This window comes from Gopherus evgoodei, chromosome 1 (genome assembly GCF_007399415.2).
Source record: "Gopherus evgoodei ecotype Sinaloan lineage chromosome 1, rGopEvg1_v1.p, whole genome shotgun sequence".
Taxonomy (NCBI): Eukaryota; Metazoa; Chordata; order Testudines; family Testudinidae; genus Gopherus; species Gopherus evgoodei.
In genome coordinates this window covers 320271035-320291816 of record NC_044322.1, presented here as the reverse complement: position 1 = coordinate 320291816, position 20782 = coordinate 320271035, and the positions used below count along the sequence as shown (strand labels likewise).

Here is a 20782-nt window from a genome sequence, read left to right as displayed (position 1 = left end):
ATCCACAGTAGACTGTCAACACCCAGTCTTCTCTGAAATATCCCCAGATTTATTTTCCATTCCCAGACATGGTAGAAAGTCAAAAAGGGAAAGGAAGGCAGCGAAGGCCTTGGGAACCCGAATACTGACTCAAAGCCCAGAGGGTCGCTCTCGTAGGTAGGCAGACCCGAGCACCTGAAAAGGAGGCCACCCAGGAGGGAGAAGCACCTGAGTCTGACCCCTGCCCTAACACTTCTGAACCAGTAGAGGCAACAGAGACTGGGCCCCTAGATCTTGGGCAGATTAGCCACGGAAGAAGAAATTTTGGATGGGACCAGGCTGGAGGCCCAAGGTATGACAACATTAGGAAGGAGGTGACTGAAATAGATGGGGTCCCCGTGGAAGGGAAAGCTCAGGAATCAGGACCCTACTTCATAATGAAGAAGAATCTGTTATACTGGGTTGCACCATTACAGGGGCAGAAGGTACAGCAGGTCCTAGTACCTCAAAAACACCAGAACGATGTATTAAGGCTTGCTCATGGTCATCTTTTTGGGGGGCATTTGAGGGTAGAGAAGACCCTGGCACGAGTCCTACGACAGTTCTTCTGGCCCGGAGTACATGAAGAAGTGCGGAGGTACTGTGCGTTCTGCCCAGAGTGTCAGCTGCACAGTACCCATCCCCACCTGAGGGCACCTTTAGTACCCCTTCCCATCATAGAAGTCCCCTTTGAGCGAATAGCCATAGACCTAGTGGGACCCCTGGATAAGACGGCTCGGGGCCACCAATATATACTTGTTTTGGACTATGCTACTCGCTACCCAGAAGCCGTCCCCCTGTGGTGGGGATGTTTTCCCGAGTGGGGCTACCAAAGGAGATATTAACAGACCAAGGAACCCCATTTATGTCAAAGCTAATGAAGGACCTCTGTATGCTGCTCGATATACATACCATGAGAACTTCAGTCTACCATCCGGAGACTGATGGGTTGGTAGAAAGGTTTAACCGAACCCTCAAGGCCATGATACGGAAGGTGGTAAGTCGGGACGGGAAGGATTGGGACATCCTACTACCCTATCTTATGTTCGCTATCCGGGAGGTACCTCAGGCCTCAACTGGGTTTTCCCCCTTCGAGTTATTATACGGGCGTCACCCCCGTGGCATACTAGATATCACCAAAGAGATCTGGGAAGAGGAACCCAATGAGGGGAGAAATATAATAGAACATGTAATACAGATGCGAGACCGGATAGCCCGTGTCACCCCTATTGTATGGGAACATTTGGAAAAGGCACAGGAGGCCCAGAGAACCCATTACAATCACCAGGCAAAAGTCCGACAGTTCCAACCAGGGGATCAGGTGATGGTGTTGGTACCCATAGCAGAAAGCTAGCTTCTGGCCCAATGGTAGGGACCCCATGAGATGGTTGAACCTTGAGGGAAATAACCCAGGAAAACAAGCCTTCCAACAGGTAAGAGTGTCTCCCAATTTAACACCGGACCAGAAGAATGAGGTGTCTGAGATGATCTTCCGGAACTAAGATGTGTTCTCAACAAAACAGGATCGAACAACCAAGACATATCACCACATTGTCACGAGCCCTGGGGCCAGAATAACAATGAGGCCCTATCGAGTGCCAGCGGCCAAAAGGGAGGAAATAAAAGCAGAAGTAAAGAAAATGCTGGAGTTGGGGGTCATCGAAGAATCGCACAGTCAGTGGTCCAGCCCAATCGTGCTGGTGCCCAAACCTAATGGCACCACAAGGTTTTGCAACGACTTCCAGCGACTAAACGAAGTATCCCAGTTTGACGCATACCCCATACCTCGCATAGATGAGCTAGTGGACCGTCTGGGTAATGCCCGGTATTTGACTACTCTAGACTTGACAAAGGGGTACTGGCAGATTCCCCTTGCGGAAGATGCAAAGGAAAAGACTGTGTTTGCTACACCAGAGGATCTTTTTCAATATACTGTCCTCCCTTTTGGACTACATAGGGCCCCAGCTACTTTCCAGCGCCTCATGGACAAGCTATTACTCCCGCATAACAGTTATGCTGCTGCCTACTTGGACGATGTGATCATTCATACCCCAGACTGGGAAACTCACCTAGAGAAGGTGGAGGCAGTCCTTGATACCTTCAGGCGAGCTGACCTTACAGCAAACCCTGCCAAGTGCGCTGTAGGGTTTACAGAGGCTAAATATCTTGGCTACATTGTGGGAAAAGGTCTGGTAAAACCCCAAGTGAACAAGTTGGAGGCCATCCAAAATTGGCCCTGACCACGTCGCAAGAAACAAGTCCGGGCATTCCTAGGTGTAGTGGGGCATTACCGACGATTTATCCCCCACTTTGCCACAAGGGCAAGCCCGCTGACAGACCTAGTGAAAGCCCATGGACCTGATCTGGTGAGATGGTCTGACACAGCAGAGGAAGCATTCACACACCTACGGACTGCCCTCTGCAGTAACCCCGTACTGATAGCCCCTGATTTCACCAAGGAATTTATCCTGCAGACAGATGCATCGGAAGTAGGGTTGTGGGCCGTTCTATCACAGATGGTTGGGGAGGAGGAACACCTAATTCTCTACCTCGGTAGGAAACTCCTTCTGAGAGAACAAAAATATGCAGTGGTGGAGAGGGAGTACCTTGCTGTAAAATGGGCCATGGAAGCATTGCGCTACTACTTGCTCGGGCGCAGATTTGTCCTCGTGACCGACCATGCCCCTCTCCAATGGATGCAGCGGAACAAGGAGAAGAACACAAGGGTGACCAGGTGATTCTTATCCCTCCAACCTTTCCAGTTCCGTGTCCAACACAGAGCAGGGAGCCGTCACGGCAATGCCGATGGCTTGTCACGTGTGCACTGTCTAGCTTCCCAAGCTACCCAACCCCTTGGTGTTGAGCAGAGGGGAGGGATATGTGACAGACCCAGACCAGTGGGGTACAGGAGTCAGGTAGAGGGCAAATATACTGGTCACTGGATGAGTAGTTTTCTGTTCCGAGTGACCAGAGCAGGGGCTGCACTAGAGTAATCAGGAACCTGCTAGAACCAATTAAGACAAACAAGCTGATTAGATCACCTGCAGCCAATCAAGGCAGGCTAATCAAGACACCTGGGTTTAAAAAGGAGCTCACTCCAGTCAGGCGAGGAGAAGCCAGAGGAGAGGAAGTGAACGTGAGAAGCTGGGAGCAAGAGGCACAAGGAGCTGAGAGGGTGTGCTGCTGGAGGACTAAGGAGTACAAGCGTTACCAGAAGAAAGGTCCTGTGGTAAGGATAAAGAAAGTGTTTGGAGGAGGCCATGGGGAAGTAACCCAGGGAGTTGTAGCTGTCATGCAGCTGTTACAAGAGGCACTATAGACAGCTTCAATCCACAGGGCCCTGGGCTGGAACCCGGAGTAGAGGGCAGGCCCGGGTTCCCCCCAAACCTTCCAACTCCTGATCAGACACAGGAGGAGCTGGTCAAGGCTGTGGGGAAGATCACTGAGGTGAGCAAATCTGCCAATAAGAGCAGGACCCACCAAGGTAGAGGAGGAACTTTGTCACACACTTTATTAAAAAAAAAAAAAAAAAGTAATAGCTGAGGATGGGTTCTTGAGATTCCTATTGAGCTGAGAAATTTTGGGAACTCATACAGAGAAACAGAACCTGAATTCTTAAGCAGAACTTTGGTTTAAAATACACAGTTCTTTTGTGATTTATCATTTGTGCTTCATTCTCTGGTAGTCAAAAAAGCTAATAAGGAAGGGATCGATGGTAAAAGAGAATATTTTGCCTCTGTATAAGTTCGTGATACACCCACATCTTGAATATTGCATGCAGATGTGGTTGCCCCATCTCAAAAAAGGTATATTGGAATTGGAAAAGTTTCAGAAAAGGCAACAAAAATGATTAAGGGTATGGAATGTCTGCCATATGAGCAGAGATGAATAAGACTGGGACTTTTCAGCTTGGAAAAGAGACAACTAAGGGGGAGATATGATGGAGGTCTATAAAGTTATGACTGTGGTGGAAAAGGTAAATAAGGAAGTGTTATTAACTCCTCCTCATAAGAACTAGGGGTCACCAAATGAAATTAATAGGCAGCAGGTTTAAAACAAACAGAAGTATTTTTTCGCACAACAGACAGTCAACCTGTGGAACTCCTTGCCAGAGGATGTTGTAAGGCCAAGACTATAACAAGGTTCAAAAAAGAACTAGATAAATTTATGGAGGCTAGGTCTATCAGTGTCTATTAGCCAGGATGGGCAGGGGTGGTGTTCCTAGCCTCTGTTTGCCAGAAGCTGGGAATGGATCACTTGATGATTACCTGTTCTGTTCATTCCCTCTGGGGCACCTGGCAATGGCCACTGTTGGAAGACAGGATACTTGGCTAGATGAACCTTAGGGCTGACCCAGTATGATTGTTCTTATTTTCTGTGTTCTTATGCTCATACCTAATTGAGATTTTGTCATGAATGCAGTTCTTCACTTTTTGTACAGGATTTGAGTATTAGATCATGCTGTTATGTATGAACTTATTCCCAATAACTCATATGAATAATTATACATAAAGGTAAGAACCAGTGCCTTAATTGCCATGGCCACAGTGTCAGATAATTTCTGAGCACCGTCACAGCTCATATCAAAAGTGGTAAAACATGTATGTGAGAAAGGTACATTTAATAAATTGATAACATTTATACATTTTGTCCTCATAGAAAATACATTATTATCATTGTACAAAAGGATAGCTGATTTAACATTACGCAGTAAAATACATAGTATATTCTTATATAATGTCTTTCATATAAATAGTCAGTGGCACTGGAACACTTTTAATAGTGGGGGTGCTGAAAGCCAGCCCCCTCACCCCTGTCCATCCCCCTCCCCAAGCTGGTGCCAGGAGCAGGACTGTGTCTCCAGGAGGGGGGAACCCAGACAGAGATAAGGGGCTGGGGCCGGAGCAGGGACGGCAGCCAGGACCCTGCATGGGGGGGGGGGCGGCAGCAGAGTCCCACATAAAACCTGGGGGTGCTGCAGCACCCCCCACACCGCTAATTCTCACACCTATTTAAATAGTATCCAAAAGCATTTTGCAAAGTCACTACAAATAATACAGTAGAGTTTCACACAAAGAGAAGTGATGGTGAATTGGAGATAAAGAAACGCTATCTCACAGTGCAGCAACTGCAAAGAAAGATGAGACTTGTGCCAACCGTAACCAGATTGCATGGAGAAGCATAGGAGGCTGGAGTAAGTGGGTTTGGGGATTAGAGAGAGACTTGACCTGTGCTATTGGGTGGTTTGAGTTTATGGAGTTTTAAAACAAGGGGACAATTTTGAACTGACGCTTGATATTATTGGGGAGCCAGTGGAATTGTTTGAACATGAGGATGATGTAGTTATGGATAGAAACCTTCCATACATGCTGCACCCGGGAGAGCTAGGATTCAGAAAGGCTATAAAGAGAGCAGTTGCAGTGAGAGGAGATTAAGGCATGGGGATTTGAACAGAGGTGGAATCAGTGCAGTATATTAAGTGACTGTTGTGAAGGTGATAAAAAAGTACATTTGAAAACATGGACTATATCAGAGGAGAAACATTTCAAGTTATGATTGTTTTTAAGGTTAAGTCATACACACTGTCCTCATGCTCCGTGTTCCCTCGAATTTTTCTCACTCATGTATTTTGTTATGTGCATCGGTATGGAGGTGATGTGTGACACAGGCAGAGGGTTGGTAGGTGTGGGGGGGCAGTGAGAGCTCTGGCTGGGCATGTGGGCTCTGGGGTGGGGCCGGGGATGTGGGCTCTGGGGTGGGGCCGGGGATGAAGGGCTCAGGGCTGGGGCAGAGGGTTGAGGTGCAGGGGTGAGAGCTCCAGCTGGGGGTGCGGGCTCTAGGTAGTGGGTCTGGGAATGAGAGGTTTGGGGTGCAGTGGGGTTCCCCAGGTCTATGGTGGGGAGAGAGGGCTCCCCTCCAGCTCCTTCCCTGCAGCAACACCTGGGCTGCAGGGGAGAGGTGCCTGTCCCCCAGCCTCAGCAGGTTTGGGGCTGGACTGGGAATGGGGAGAGGTGCCTGTCCCCCAGCCTCAGCAGGTTCGGGGCTGGACTGGGAATGGGGAGAGGCGCCTGTCCCCTGGCCACAGCAGGTTCGGGGCCGGACTGGGGATGGGGAGAGGCACCTGTCCCCTGGCCACAGCAGGTTTGGGGCCGGACTGGGGATGGGGAGAGACACCTGTCCCCCAGTTGCAGGAGGTCCTGGGCTGGGCTGGATCAGAGCCGAGGAAGAGGGAGGGGCGCCATGGCAGGTCTAGGGCTCGGGGACAGGCACCTGTCCCTGCCTCAGCCCTGAGCACCTGCGCAGCACTAAATAGGTAGCTGTGCAGCTGCACAGCTTAGAGGGAACTTAGCTCACCGGAGGGATCATCCCAACTTTACAAAAGGCAGTTTAGGAAAGTGGAAGCTAGTTAAAAATGCGTAGCCAAAAGACTAGCCATATGTCATGAATTAGCAGCTGTTTAAGAGATGAAGTACAAAGTTAAGGGATAAATGGTTAACTTTCAGCATGGAAATAGGTTAATAATAGAAAGTTCCAAGGACCTGTACTACGACTGATTTGACTTTACTAATTTACTAAATTTACTAATGATCTGAAAAGAAGAAAAAGAACAAATGGTGAAGTAGCAAAATTGTGCTTGACACAATTATTTAGGTTAGACAAGACTAAAGATTGTGAGAAACCTCAAAATGGCCTAACAAAGTTAGGTCAGTAGGTAACACAATGGCTGCTGAAATTCAACCTTAGCCAATTTGTTGTTTTATTGTTTATATTGCGGTGGCGCACAGATTCCTCAATCAGAGTATGGTACCATTCTGCTAGGTACCCTATATATATATAAAAGTATGTGTGTGTGTATGTCGCTGTCCTGAAGAATTTATGTCTAAGAAAACAAATGGCAAACCAAGATTAGGCAAGATGGAGGGTTGAATATAACCACGTATACAATTTTTATATACATTTGCAATTTTTTGGACATTATAGATAGAGAGGCAACTATTGCCAACTATGCCTCAACCTAGCTATCATTAATTGGCTGGTTTCCTATAGGCAACACATAAGAGGTGGGTCTTGAGGAGGAATTAAAATGTGAAGAGGGTAGTGTCCCTATGAATCAGTTCAGGGAAGGCAAGCTAACACAATGGGGGAAAAAAGAGTGTTTTATGAATCTGGAGTGACCATTACATCACTGCCTTGTATACTGGTGTAGGCTTTACAGTAGCCAGAATGAGCAGGAACAAGCACATTCCTGGAGATCTTGGCTCACCATCTTTTCTTTTCTTTACCTCTGAAGCAGGGATCATTGTATTAGGATACTGAAGTTTGTAGTAAATGTGAAGATGAAATGGTGTCCATTTTAGGATTCTTTCTTTAGATAATAACTTCAAAAACCATTATTTTCTTATTGTGTAGTGTGATTTTTTTCCCCTGCTGTTTGGTATTTCCCTTTTGTTTTTGAGCACTAAATATTGCATAATCCATTCAATTTGTACTATTTTTCCCATAATTTTAAAAGGCAAAAATAAAAACAAGTTTCTCAAGCAGCATGTTAATGCTAAATGTAATATTTGTAAATAAAAAGAGATTTGCGCAAGCATATATTAATGGGTTCCTTCTGTTACAGCTTGTCTGGTCCCAGTGAAACAGCTTTCTGTGAGCAAGAAAACCATTGTGATTTTAGAGAATCTGGAAAAAGCTTCATTATTTGATTTATTGGGAGACTTTCTGGCACCTCTTGAGAATCGTGGTTCTGAAAATCCTTGCACTTTTCAAAGAGGTATTAAAAACAAAGTTGGGTAGAGAAATATTTTATTATATCGATACAGTTTTAACATAATAGATAATGTGTGGAGAGTTTATTTAGAGGATTAAGATTCTATAGTTGTGTTGGTTTTATATATAATTTCAAACTATCTGTTCTCAACTGCATGTGAGAAATGTTAGTTATTTTTTATTTATAATTTAAGTGCATTTATTAGAAACAAATATAATGCTGCTTGCTTTTAACGATCATTTATGTAGATTGTAGGAAAGCTTTGATTATTGCAGTAAAATGTCTTTCGGTTCATTTTTAGCAAATGGTGTGCCTGATGCATATTACTTTCATGAGAACTGCTTTCTAATGGGGACAATTGCAAAATCTCATCTCCAAGGCTCTGACTTGTTGGTTCAGCAACATTTCCGCTGGGTTCAACTAAGGTGGGATGGGGAACCAATCCATGGCTTGCTTCAAAGGTTTTTAAGAAGGAAAGTTATAAATAAGGTAAGAAACAGTGAAATTGGCTTCAGTATTTTGTTCAGAAAAAAGTGTTCAGTGCTATTGCCGAAAGAATAGCCATACTCTCATTAGAGTTGGTATGGCAACACCCATTTTTTTCATGTTCTGTGTGTGTGTGTGTGTGTGTGTGTGTGTGTGTGTGTGTGTGTGTGTGTGTGTGTGTGTGTGTGTGTGTGTGTGTGTATCTTCCTACTGTATTTTCCACTGCATGCATCTGATAAAGGGGGCTTTAGCCCATAAAAGCTTATGCTCAAGTAAATTTGTTAGTCTCGAAGATGCCACAAGTACTCCTCATTCTTTTTGCTGATACAGACTAACATGGCTACCACTCTGAAACCTGTTCAGAAAAAGTGATCCTTTCGTTTAAAAAAACTTGTGAGCATACAATATCATAACTATTCCACACCAAAAACTACACTAAAATAACAATGTTACAGAACATTAAAAACAAACAAAATCAGTTTGAAGGATAAATGTACCATGTCTATAAATATACTTTGTTAGTTAATTTGCATGACCTCTCTTGATTGGCATAAAGACACAGGTCTGCCACAGACAGTAGTAAGGAGAGTTACTGTCTGTTTGCAAATATCTACATGAAGAAGGTCTTTTTGAAGGTGTTTATGGCAATAGAATATGAAGCAAAAATAAAATCTTTGTCCCAAAGAGTCTGCAATCTAAAGATGTCAGTGGGTGTGATACAGTTAAGTGTCCTGGGTATCTGTGCTAGGCTTATCAGAACAAAAGGGTTTTCAGAAGCAATTTGGAGAAAAGGAAGGGCTTAGCATACACTGCAAAAAAAAGTTATTCTATGTATTGGCAGAAGTGTTGTAAGAAAGACACAAGAAGTAATTTTTCCACTCTACTCTGTGCTGACTAGGCCTCAACTGGAAGATTGTGTCCAGTTCCTGGTGCTACATTTCAAGAAGGATGTGGACAAATTCGAGAAAGTCCAGAGAAGAGCAACACAAATTATTAAAGGTCTAGAAATCCTGACCTATGAGCAGGACCGGCGCTAGGGTTCTGAGCGCCCTAGGCGGACGGCAATTTCGCTGCCCCGCGCGCTGGTCCCGCAGCTCCGGTGGAGCTGCCGCAGTGGTGCCTGCGGCAGTCCGGTGCTCCGCGGCTCCGGTGGAGCTGCTGCAGTGGTGTCTGCAGGAGGTCCACCGGAGCCGCGCAAGCAGCCGGCCGTCCGCAGGCATGACTGCGGCAGCTCCACGGGAGCTGCCTGCTGCCCCCTCCAGACACTCTGGGCTGCCGGCTGCCGCGGCGGCGTCCTGACCCAGGGGACACTCTGGACTGCCGGCTGCCGCGGTGGCGCCCTGACCCAGGGTCAGTGCACCTCTGCGGCAGCCGGCAGCCCAGGGTTTCCCTGGGCCAGGGGACCCCGGCCCCTGGGCTGCCAGCTGCCGGGGCGGCGCCCTGACCCAGGGGACACCCTGGGCTGCCGGCTGCCGCCAGCAGCTCAGACTCCCTCTCTGTCCCAGCAGCAGTGGCTGCTCAACCATTTAAAAAAAAATTGGGGGGCGCTTTTTGGCACCCTCAAATCTCGGCGCCCTAGGCAACCGCCTAGTCCACCTAAATGGTTGCACCAGCCCTGCCTATGAGGGAAGATTAAAACAAAATCAGATTGTTTAGTCTGGAGAAAAGAAGACTGAGAGGGGACATTATCACAGTTTTCAAGTACATGAAAGGTTACAAGGAGGAGGGAGAATAATTGTTCTCCTTAACCTCCGAGGATAGGAGAAGCAGCAATGGGCTTAAATTGCAACGAGAGCTGTTTAGTTTGGACATAGGAAGAACTTCCAAACTGTCAGGGTTGTTAAACACTGGAATAAATTGCCTAGGGAGGTTGTGAAATCTGCATCATTGGAGATTTTTAAGAGCAGGTTAGACAAAAACCTGCCAGAGATGGTTTAGATCAGCATTTCTCAAACTGGGATCCGTGGACCCCTGGGAGGCCCCACGGGCCCAGCTAATCAAGTCCTTCTCCTCCCTCAACTACTCCCCCTCTCTCTATCTCCCGGAGGCTACTAAAGCCAAACAGGGAGATTTTAGGCACTAAAAGTCCAGCGGTGCAGTGGGGCTAAGGCAGGGCTCCCTACCTGCCCTGGCTCTGCGCCACTCCCAGAAGTGGCCAGCACTTCGGGCGCAGGGGGTCTCCGCATGCTGCCTCCGCCCTGAGCACTAGCTCCACAGCTCCCATTGGCTGGGAACTGTGGCCGCCTGAGGTAAGCACCTCCCAGCCGGAGCCTACACACCTCACCCCCTTCCCGCCAACCTCCTGCCCCAGCCCTCTCCCACATCCAGACTCCCTCCCAGAGCCTGCACCTTGCACTCCCTTCTGCACCCCAACTCCCTCCCACAGCCTGGTGATAGAGGAGAGCGAGCAATGGAGGCAGGGGGGATGATGTGAGCGGGGGGGGGGCGCGGGAAGAGTTGGGGCAGCGGTGGGGCCATTGGGGGAAGGGATGGAGTGGAGGCTAAGCGGGGGGAGGCTTGGGAAGTCCCTCCACATTTTTAAATCAAAATGGGGATCCTTGAGTTGCTAAAGTTTGCAAACCTCTGGTCTGCATAATACTTAGTCCTGCCAAGAGTGCAGGGGACTGGACTCGATGACCTCTTGAGATAATTCTCGAGTCCTAAGAATCTGTGATTCTATAAATTGGAAGTTTGTTCTGGGCTGAAAGGCAGTATGCAGTAAAAGATACACAAGTAGGAAAGTATCAGAGGAGTAGCTGTGTTAGTCTGGATCTGTAAAAACAGCAAAGAATCCTGTGGCACCTTATAGACTAACAGACGTTTTGGAGCATGAGCTTTCGTGGGTGAATACCCACTTCCTCAGATGCATGTAGTGGAAATTTCCAGGGGCAGGTATATATATGCTAGCAAGCAAGCTAGAGATAACGAGGTCAGTTCAATCAGGGAGGATGAGGCCCTGTTCTAGCAGTTGAGGTGTGAAAACCAAGAGAGGAGAAACTGGTTCTGTAGTTGGCAAGGCATTCAGTCTTTCTTCAATCCTGAGCTGATGGTGTCAAATTTGCAGATGAACTGAAGCTCAGCAGTTTCTCTTTGAAGTCTGGTCCTGAAGTTTTTTTGCTGCAGGATGGCCACCTTAAGGTCTGCTATAGTGTGGCCAGGGAGGTTGAAGTGCTCTCCTACAGGTTTTTGTATATTGCCATTCCTAATGTCTGATTTGTGTCCATTTATCCTTTTCCGTAGAGACTGTCCAGTTTGGCCGATGTACATAGCAGAAGGGCATTGCTGGCATATGATGGCATATATTACATTGGTGGAAGTGCAGGTGAATGAACCGGTGATGGTGTGGCTGATCTGGTTAGGTCCTGTGATGGTGTCGCTGGTGTAGATATGTGGGCAGAGTTGGCATTGAGGTTTGTTGCATGGATTGGTTCCTGAGCTAGAGTTATTATGGTGCGGTGTGCAGTTACTGGTGAGAATATGTTTCAGGTTGGCAGGTTGTCTGTGGGCAAGGACTGGCCTGCCACCCAAGGCCTGTGAAAGTGTGGGATCATTGTCCAGGATGGGTTGTAGATCCTTGATGATGCGTTGGAGGAGTTTTAGCTGGGGGCTGTATGTGATGGCCGGTGGAGTCCTGTTGGTTTCTTTCTTGGGTTTGTCTCGCAGTAGGAGGCTTCTGGGTACACGTCTGGCTCTGTTGATCTGTTTCCTTATTTCCTCGTGCGGGTATTGTAGTTTTGAGAATGCTTGGTGGAGATTTTGTAGGTGTTGGTCTCTGTCTGAGGGGTTAGAACAGATGCGGTTGTACCTCAGTGCTTGGCTGTAGACAATGGATCGTGTGATGTGCCCGGGATGGAAGCTGGAGGCATGAAGGTAGGCATAGCGGTCGGTAGGTTTTCGATATAGGGTGGTAGTAATGTGACCATCACTTACAAGTAGGAAAAGGAGACAGGAGGAGAAAGAATTGAGTATTAAGAAGCATGTGGGAATAAGGGCAAAGATAGGCAAGAGCAGAGTTGTGAAATTCTTTGAAAGCTATTTGGTAACAGATAATACTAATAAGTTGGCAGCCATTGCAGAGATGAGAAATGTGGGGCATTGGGATGGGAGCTTGATCAGAACATCTGCAAAGGAAGATAATCTTTTCAGCAGTATTTTGGATAGCTTGAAGAAGAACAGGTTGCCATAGGAGTAGAAAAGATGACCTTGCTGATAGGGAATTCAGAGGACCTATTGTTCAATTCCTGGTTCAGCTACAGACTTCCTGAATGATCTTGGTTAAATCACCAGTCTTACCCCTGTGCCTGATTTCCCTTTATCTGGGAATAATACCTCCCTCCCTCAGAGAGGTGTTTTGAAGATAAAATCTATTAATGATTTTGAGGTTCTGAGATACTGTGGTGATGAGGATTAGTTAAGTTCCTAGACAGACAGATAAAACTTATATAACTTTTTTAATTAGACAAATCATTCTGATGCTAAAAATGGTGCTTGCGGGATGCCATACTTGCTAAATCCACTTGTGCTTAAAATTGACAGAGACACCTTAAATAGTTTCACTATCCATTGTGAATTTCCTCAAATTACTTATTTCAAAAGGTGAATTCCTTTCAAATACTTTTTTTCTGTGTGAATTGTTATTTTTACAGTGCAATGGAACTCTGAATTTATTTTAATAAGTGAATTTCTGTGATTTTTTTGGTCTGTGGATTAAAATTCAGTAGTGTATTTTCCCCTTCATATCTGCCATTGATGATGAAGCTTATATTTACACAGAAAGTAAAGACAAGGGGTAAAAGGTTAAGAGACTTTTAAGTCCTATTTTCAAGAGTCCCATTTTCAAGAGTGACTTAAGCTCCTAAAGGCCAGTTTTTTAAAGGCGCCTGTCTGCATCTTTAGGTGCCTGAATACCTTTAAAGTCTGGCCCAAAGTGTGTCAATCAATTTTGAAAATGGGACGTAGGTTCCTAAACTACATAGTGGTTAGTGTTAAACCCTCTTTCATAAAACAACCTTTAGGATTGAATGGCTGTTAGGTGGGTTGGTTGCAGGTTTCCAGATTGTGCCTGGAGAAATCTCTAGGACTGGTCTTACACTAGAGATAACTTGTTTGGGAGCAGAAGGAGGCCATAGTACAAAGAGTGAAGGAGAGAAAAGCCATACTGCATTCCTTTGGTTCTGTGTCTTGCTCCTTTAGTCCCTCCTCAATGGTTGGCTTCAAGGGAGCTCAGTACTACTCAGCACAGAACTCAGCCTCAACAATATCGGAAATCAAGAGTTCTAATCCCTTTTTCAGCAAGCAACAAAACCTGAAGAGTTTAGCTGGCCTGTGACTACCAGTAGCCTGACAGAATCTACTTCTAAAAGGCTCCCCATCTGCTTCTGACTTCTGATGCCACTGGTTGTCAGGGGATCTGGTCACTGGTCATGTCTTTGGCAGCTTGGCTCCTGACATAGCAGTGATCTTTAGTGCACTGATGGTAGATATGAGAGTTGGGTGGGCACTGCTCATTTTGTGTGAAGAATGCACTTTGTAGTTTCAGGCTGTTGTTACTTGTCCCTAGCTTAAAAAATATATAATCATAAATTAATGCTGTATGGCAGTGTGCATAACTGTTAATGAAAACAAATTGGTAATATGCTTTTCTGTTTCTGACAATCTGAATTTTTTCTAATATTCTGTTTTAGAAAATGAGTTAAAATCAAGCATCTGGTACAATGTGACTTTTGTCATTATCTTCAATGGGTCAGCATTTCACCCAATATCTTTACAGGAATTTGCAAATGTTTGCTGCAAATATAGTTTTGGATCACAGAGTTGTATAGTAGTTAGATTTAGAAGAAAAGATTATTTCTCACAAAAACAATTCCTTTTTATCTACTGCCTCAAAACAAAAAGTATGTCTTGGTTGAAATATCTATTTTGGGTCTTTAGGATTCCATGCTCTGTCACCATCCTTTCTGCATGAAATGCTCTTGATTTTCAATAAAAGCATCTCTAGAGCATGAACAAAACGGATCTCCAGGGTAAATACACTGCAAGAAAGAATAGTTGCAGTACATTGGGAAACAAAGCTACAGAATTAAATTAATTTTAATAGTAGCAAACTGTCGTAAATATAAATATATTTATAGTATGTCACTTTGTGGAACTGTCACTTTTGAGTCCTCCTAAATAATAATTTGATAAAATAACATAATTTTTAAAGATGTTTTTTTCCGCATTGTTGTTCTCAACTTCTGTTTCTATTTGTGCATAAATATGTTAAACTATTTGTACAGAAAACAAAATTGATTTCAGTTAGTCTTCAGATTGACTAACACACTGAGGTTGTCGTCTAAGGATGACCATGATCAATTAATTCTCACAACTTGCCCAATCTACCTTAAGTATAAAACCTTAAGTTAGATATAAGGTAGATAAGGGGAAGAATTTTGACTTTTCAGTGAGAAATTGAAAAATAAAATGTTTTTAGCAAAAAATAATAATTTCAATTTGGAAATGCTGCCGTGAAACTTCATTGCTTCCAGTTTCTTCTATAGACTGAGCTCCTTGGTTGGACTTAGTCTCTCATGATGCTCTGTGAGCTCTCCTCATGGTCAGGAAACCATCTGCATCCTCAGTCTCTGGCTATGGTATATCATGGGAGATCTAGTCTAGCAGGGGTGCCAGCCCATCGAAGAGAATGGGGACATAGGGAAACCAAACTACAACTCCCATGAGGCACTACAGCAGGATATTCTAATTGAAATATTTTGTGTTTCTTCTTTAAGTGTCCTATGCATATTCTCATTCATGAGATACTCCAGCCGGTGCAGCTGAATGGTAGAATCCTAGTTAGCAGCAGCTATTGGCATGGTTACATACCTCCCTTGCCTCTCCCGTCAGTGAATGTCAACCGTTCCAGGGCAAGGGTACAGAAGGGACATGGCGCTCCAGCCACCTCAGTTCCTTCTAACTATGACCAGCTGAACAGATGAGGAAATGCTCCAGGGAGCTTATGGCCCTCTACCTTGTTAGTTAGATAATAATTTTATAGCTAAAATTAGTAGTTTGTTAAATAGTATTAGTTTAAGTTAGTTGTAAATCTTTGGTTTTGAGATGGCGAAACCAAAGGGTAGAAACACAACTTTTAAAACTAGGCTATCATGTCCGGCAGTGTTTCTATCACCCAACACATGTACCAGATGACTGGCATGTTTGGATGAGGGACACTCAACTTCAGAATGCTCAGTTTGCTTGACTTTTATAATGTGAGCAAAAAAAGGAGACAAAACAGACTTCAAGCAATTTTATTACAAGAAGCACTGTCAGCAAAACCACCCCGAACTGAGTGAGTGAGTACAGGGTTCAGTCAAGTCTCAGTGACCAGCATCAGCTCTAGGCAAGTCTGAAGAAAAGAAGAAGTCCTCCACCTTGGTACCAAGTATTAAAGGATCCAGAAGTGGGAAGGATCTAAAGAGGAAAACTACTGTGGTGTTAGTCTCTGTTTCCAGAGCCAATCCACTACAAAAGGACACAATTGTTGAGGCAAACATGAGCATTTAGTCCTCATGAGTGTCAGCCTCTTTGCAAAAAGCTAGTCCACATGAGAAAGACCCATCTGACCAGAGGGTCTTCAAAGAACTTATCATGGGTACAGATTCTCATGGCAGAATAAGGAGACATTCTTCTTCGGATCCAGGCATGTTGATCCAAATGAGGCAATTCTGAAAGCAAGAGCTATGGAACCAATGAGGCAGGGAAAAGATAAGTAAATACCCTTTTCCTCTGGGTACTGGGTCTCTTAGCATCAGTCACCTCAGTGACCCCATACCCTTATCTTTGGATGTGAAACCTGCAACACTGGCTAGCAAGAAATTACAAACCAAGCTTAAACAATTGGAATTGCAAATTGATAACTTCGCAGCAGGAGTTAACAGCACTGATGTGGTGGACATGTGCTCTAAACGTCATGACGAGTATATCTTTCAATCTCCCTCTACTATCAGCAGTGCTTACCTCTGATGCATCTACACTGTGATGGGGGCTATTAGTCATAACTGTGTAGTCACCAAATAAAAAGAATACATTTCTGTATCTTAGAACTGAAAGCAGTCAGATTAGCTCTAATGTCATTTCTGCCTCAGATTGAACACAGGATACTTCAGGTTGTGGCAGATAATGTGACAGCACTAAATTATCTAAACAAAGAAGGTGGGACTTATTCCCTCCATTACCATTTTCCTTGGCTAGACATACTCCAAGGTTGGCAATTCTCATAGTTGTATTTGGTGTAGAGGTATTTGTGAAACTGACCTCTCTCTCTTTGGATTGAGACTATCCACTAACTGGCAATATTTTCTAGTCACTAATAATCTAACTTACGTTTGATCTAATAATATAAAAATGAGAGGCTGCCTAGAAATGAAAGTGGATGACCATCTGCTGAACCATCAAGACTCACCTTAAACACACTTCTCTAGCTCAGTTGTGATTTTTTTTGGGGGGGGGTCCAAAAGTTATGGCCACCATTTGTTAAAGTTGTGGTTTGGGGTGCAGGTGTGTGTAGGTGGATGGGAGGTGGGGCGTTGTGTAGGACTAAACTCGTGTTTTGTAACTGACTAGATGTCAAGTTGACAGTAGGGTCCTTCACTCTACAACAGGGGTTGGATAACACCTCCACCCATTCCTCCAGGCCAGGTGAGGCGGGGGCAATCCCCTGCGCCTTAAAGCCAGCTCCAGATCAGAGATCTGTGGATGCCCTTTGAGTGGCTGACACCACTAGTGTGAGCCCTTTAGGAGGCACAAGCCTCAGCCCCCACCCATCCCCACTCACTGAAGCCTCCATAAGCCTGTCCCCTGGAGTGGGTGGGGAGACACTGAAGGCAAAGTCCTCAGTGGCTCACAGGAGTTGCTCCTGCTCAAAGCAGGACCAATACACACCGCCTGGTGGAGCTGGAACTGTATCTGGGCATACTGTGAGGCCAGCAGGGCTGAGTGGAAGTGGCAGCACTTGGTGGAGCCAGGGGCAGAAAGCAGGGCGAGCTCCCCGGGGAGCTTGGCCAGGCTCCATCGTCTTCCTTGTCCACCATTGTCACTGCCCATGTCAGGTTATGATGGAGGGGAGTCTGGCCATATTTGAGTGAGTGGCATTGCTAAAAAGTTTTGGCGAATGTTGAAAGTAGCAGTTTACCGCAGCAAAATCATGGCCTGTGATTTTCTTACAGCCCTATGAATAACATAGTAAAGAATCTGTCTACTTTAGCTACATGTTGTGACTAAAATGAATTCAACTGGTGGAAAATATTTTTCTAATTACTTGGTAATGCCAAGAGTCCAACCTTACCTACAATTTGAAAACAAAGAATCTTTGCCATACACAGTGAGATGCGTATTGTGGGACAATATAAATAATCATCATGCACATCTTTATTTGGGCATATTGTTAAACAAAGAGGAAGGAGATTTTATTTTTTTATTTTTAATTCTTAGCACCAGAAAGAGATTTGTGATCCTGTGAGAACCAAGTGTTTTACTCCATGTAATTTTAAAATTAGCATCTGTTTTGCATTCTGAATATAAACCCTCCAGAGCCAACAAGACAGTACAGCATGCATGTGATCTTAGCACCTGAGCTTCATAGGGATTTGCACCTTCACAGATTTTTCATTTTCACTAGGAATACTAACCTGCAAGTTATTTGTGTGCAGATGCCCAGATATCATGAAATGTTAATTTAGGAAAAATGTTATTCTCAAATGTATCACTCTTATTTATTTAAAAAAACCTGCATGTTTTAGAAATCTGTGTAAGCCCCAGCTTGTCAAAGTGAGGTTACTAAACAGTAGCATTAGTCGTCTGTAGGTTATTCTTTGTAGGAATATATACGCTTTTTTATTATTTATATCATTGTGCTTTGTTTCTTCTTTCGTGTGTGTGTAACTTGCACATTCTAGATCATTGGAGTTTTTTTTCTTTGACTATGTTCTCAAAGTTATTTGAGCTCTTTGTTTCTATAAAAATGTGTTTAATATATGTTTAAGGCAATAAGATTTAATGCAGCAGTTCAAGATACTCAATGAAGATTTGGTCATCTTAATCTTTCTTTTCCTGATTATTTAGATGAGATTTATTAAGTGTTTTTTAAATGTGCCTGATTTTCGCAATGGGCAACGTGCCAAAGAGCCAACCCCTTTCCTTCCTAATAAAGGTATGAAATTATGTCAAACCCTTTGTCTTTTCTGTCTTTATAGTTCCGAGGTAAAGTGCCCCCTCCATGTGATCCAGTGTGCAAGATCATAGACTGGATTCTTGCCATTTGGCACCAGCTGAACTCCTGCTTATCCCGTTTAGGGGCACCTGAAGCACTCATAGGGCCAAAACATTTCTTCTCTTGTCCGGTGGAGCCTGGGCATGGCCAAATCACAGTGAAGTAAGATTTATATTCCCTGATTGAGAATGTTAAGGTATAGTGAGGTACTAAAAATATTTATGAACACAATGATCATGTGTTCCCCAATCCAGTAAGATACTTCTATTTTCAAGATCACAAAAATATCATATTTTAGTTGCAGATATTATAACTATTGTATGCATAGCCTAAAATTAAACAGCCAGTAAAATTGTGCAGAAAACATACAAAGTTTCATGTTTTTCCTGAAAATGTCACAATTGTTTGGAATGTTAAATGAACATACTCTGCTTCTGAAAGGAGCCTGTGTTCCAACACTTTTGAAAACATGTTTGTGATTAATACAAAAGTATAGAAAAATACCAAAAATATTTGTGATTCATGGCTGTCAGTCTAAAACACACTGCATGGCTACCTTAGACAGTCAATGACGCTTCAGTTCATATTTGTTTTGTGCATCAATCCGGCTACTTGGCATATTCATACAAAACTCCTCCAAACACATATTGTTCAGCCTGCTTTCCTACACTCTCACTAATGCCACTGTTAGTCCCCTCCAGTTCCTGCCTGGCCCTGGCTCCAGTCTCCTCTGCCTAGCTCCTGCAGCTGTCTGACTCCTTCCTGTCACTCTGTCATTACCTCCAAAGCTCATTTACTTTTTCCCTCCACGCTCTTCTATCCCAGAGATGCCCCAATCCCCATCAGGTGTCTCCCCAAAATGTCCAGTCCATCAGTATCCATATGTGTATTTGGTATCTCCTTGAAGCTTAATGGTTGTTATTGGTTACAGAATGAATCAATTATGGCATTGGGCAGGGGCAATATGGAAAAAAATCTGTTTATAAAAATCAATTAAATCTAATCTGGGACCATAAACACTGAAATGCCTTAATCTTAACTATGAGGTTAATGCATGGCATCACAACAAGACAGAGTTAAAGTTGCTGGAGTACCTTAACTATAAATATCCAGCCATAATGGGTTTGGATTTATTTTAAGTGTAACCTTAATTCTGAATTGTCTAGATTTGTAATATGTAGTTTGGGGATAATTACAGCATTGCTATAATGTTGTTTTTTACCCTTAACTTTCTGATATGTACTTTCAACCTTAACTCCATCTTAATGTAGTTTTTGTCAGGAAATAAACAATAAAAATAAATATAGCTACAATGAATTCTTACTGGATATATCTTGCTTGGCATTGTGGTAATAGCGTTGGCATTTAAATGTCGATAATTAATTAGGTTTCATTGGTGGCTCACTGGGTGCTATTGTTTCAATCTATCTGACTGAACAGTATGCTCAGCAAGATATCAGTGGCAGCTGTTTTTGCAGCCAGAAGTGTGTTATACCTTTCTCTTTTGAAAGTGGCAATTTAGGCCTGGTGAACACTAAAATATTAGGCCAGTTTAACTACGTTGGTCAGGGATGTGAAAAATCCACACTCCTGTGTGGTGTAGTTAAGCTGACATAAGTCTCTGTCTAGGCAGCATTAGGTTGATGGAAGAATTATTCCGTTGACCTAGCTACCGTGTCTTAAGGAGGTGGATTATCTACACCAATGGCAGAATCCTCCCATTGGCATAGGTACCATCTATACTGAAGCACTACTGTGGCACAGCTACAGCAGCTTAGCATTTTAAGCGTAGACAAACCCTTAGATTCTGGAGAGCAGAACAAGTAAATTTGGAAGACTCCAGTTCCATGTCTCTTGCTGATTTTCTATGCCCTTGTATTTCTCTTGTCCTTGGTCTTGATAATTAAGTGTGATCTTCCAAAGGGAGATTTTTGTTTTGTTTTGTTTTGTTTTGTTTCATCATGTTGTATAAAGGAGGGCTAAAAGACTTTTCTTAGCGCTTTTTCCCCCTTTCTTTCCCCTCCCCCTTGTTTTATACTTAGAAATACCAAATAGGCTCAAGGCTAGTGTTTGTTGATATTGTAGGACTTAATAGACTCTCAGGTATTTTGGGAGCTTGAGCAGGACATGCTGGAATGAAAGACAGACACAGGGATTGACTTAAGCCTCCAGATGCAACTTTAATAACTTAACAATAGGGAGGGCATTATATGACCAACTCTCACATACCAGACATTTAACTGGCTGCGGGTTTACAA

At 44.0% G+C, this 20782-nt stretch overlaps 1 protein-coding gene across 1 annotated transcript in view; it reads left to right on the top strand.

Annotated features, from left to right (window-relative positions):
• CTTNBP2 (cortactin binding protein 2) overlaps positions 1–20782 on the top strand; it is a 182556-nt gene that overhangs the window by 138447 nt on the left and 23327 nt on the right. Inside the window, 3 exon segments of the mRNA XM_030549074.1 lie at positions 7640–7792; positions 8091–8278; positions 18508–18686. Coding sequence (XP_030404934.1) covers positions 7640–7792; positions 8091–8278; positions 18508–18686 — 520 coding nt within the window.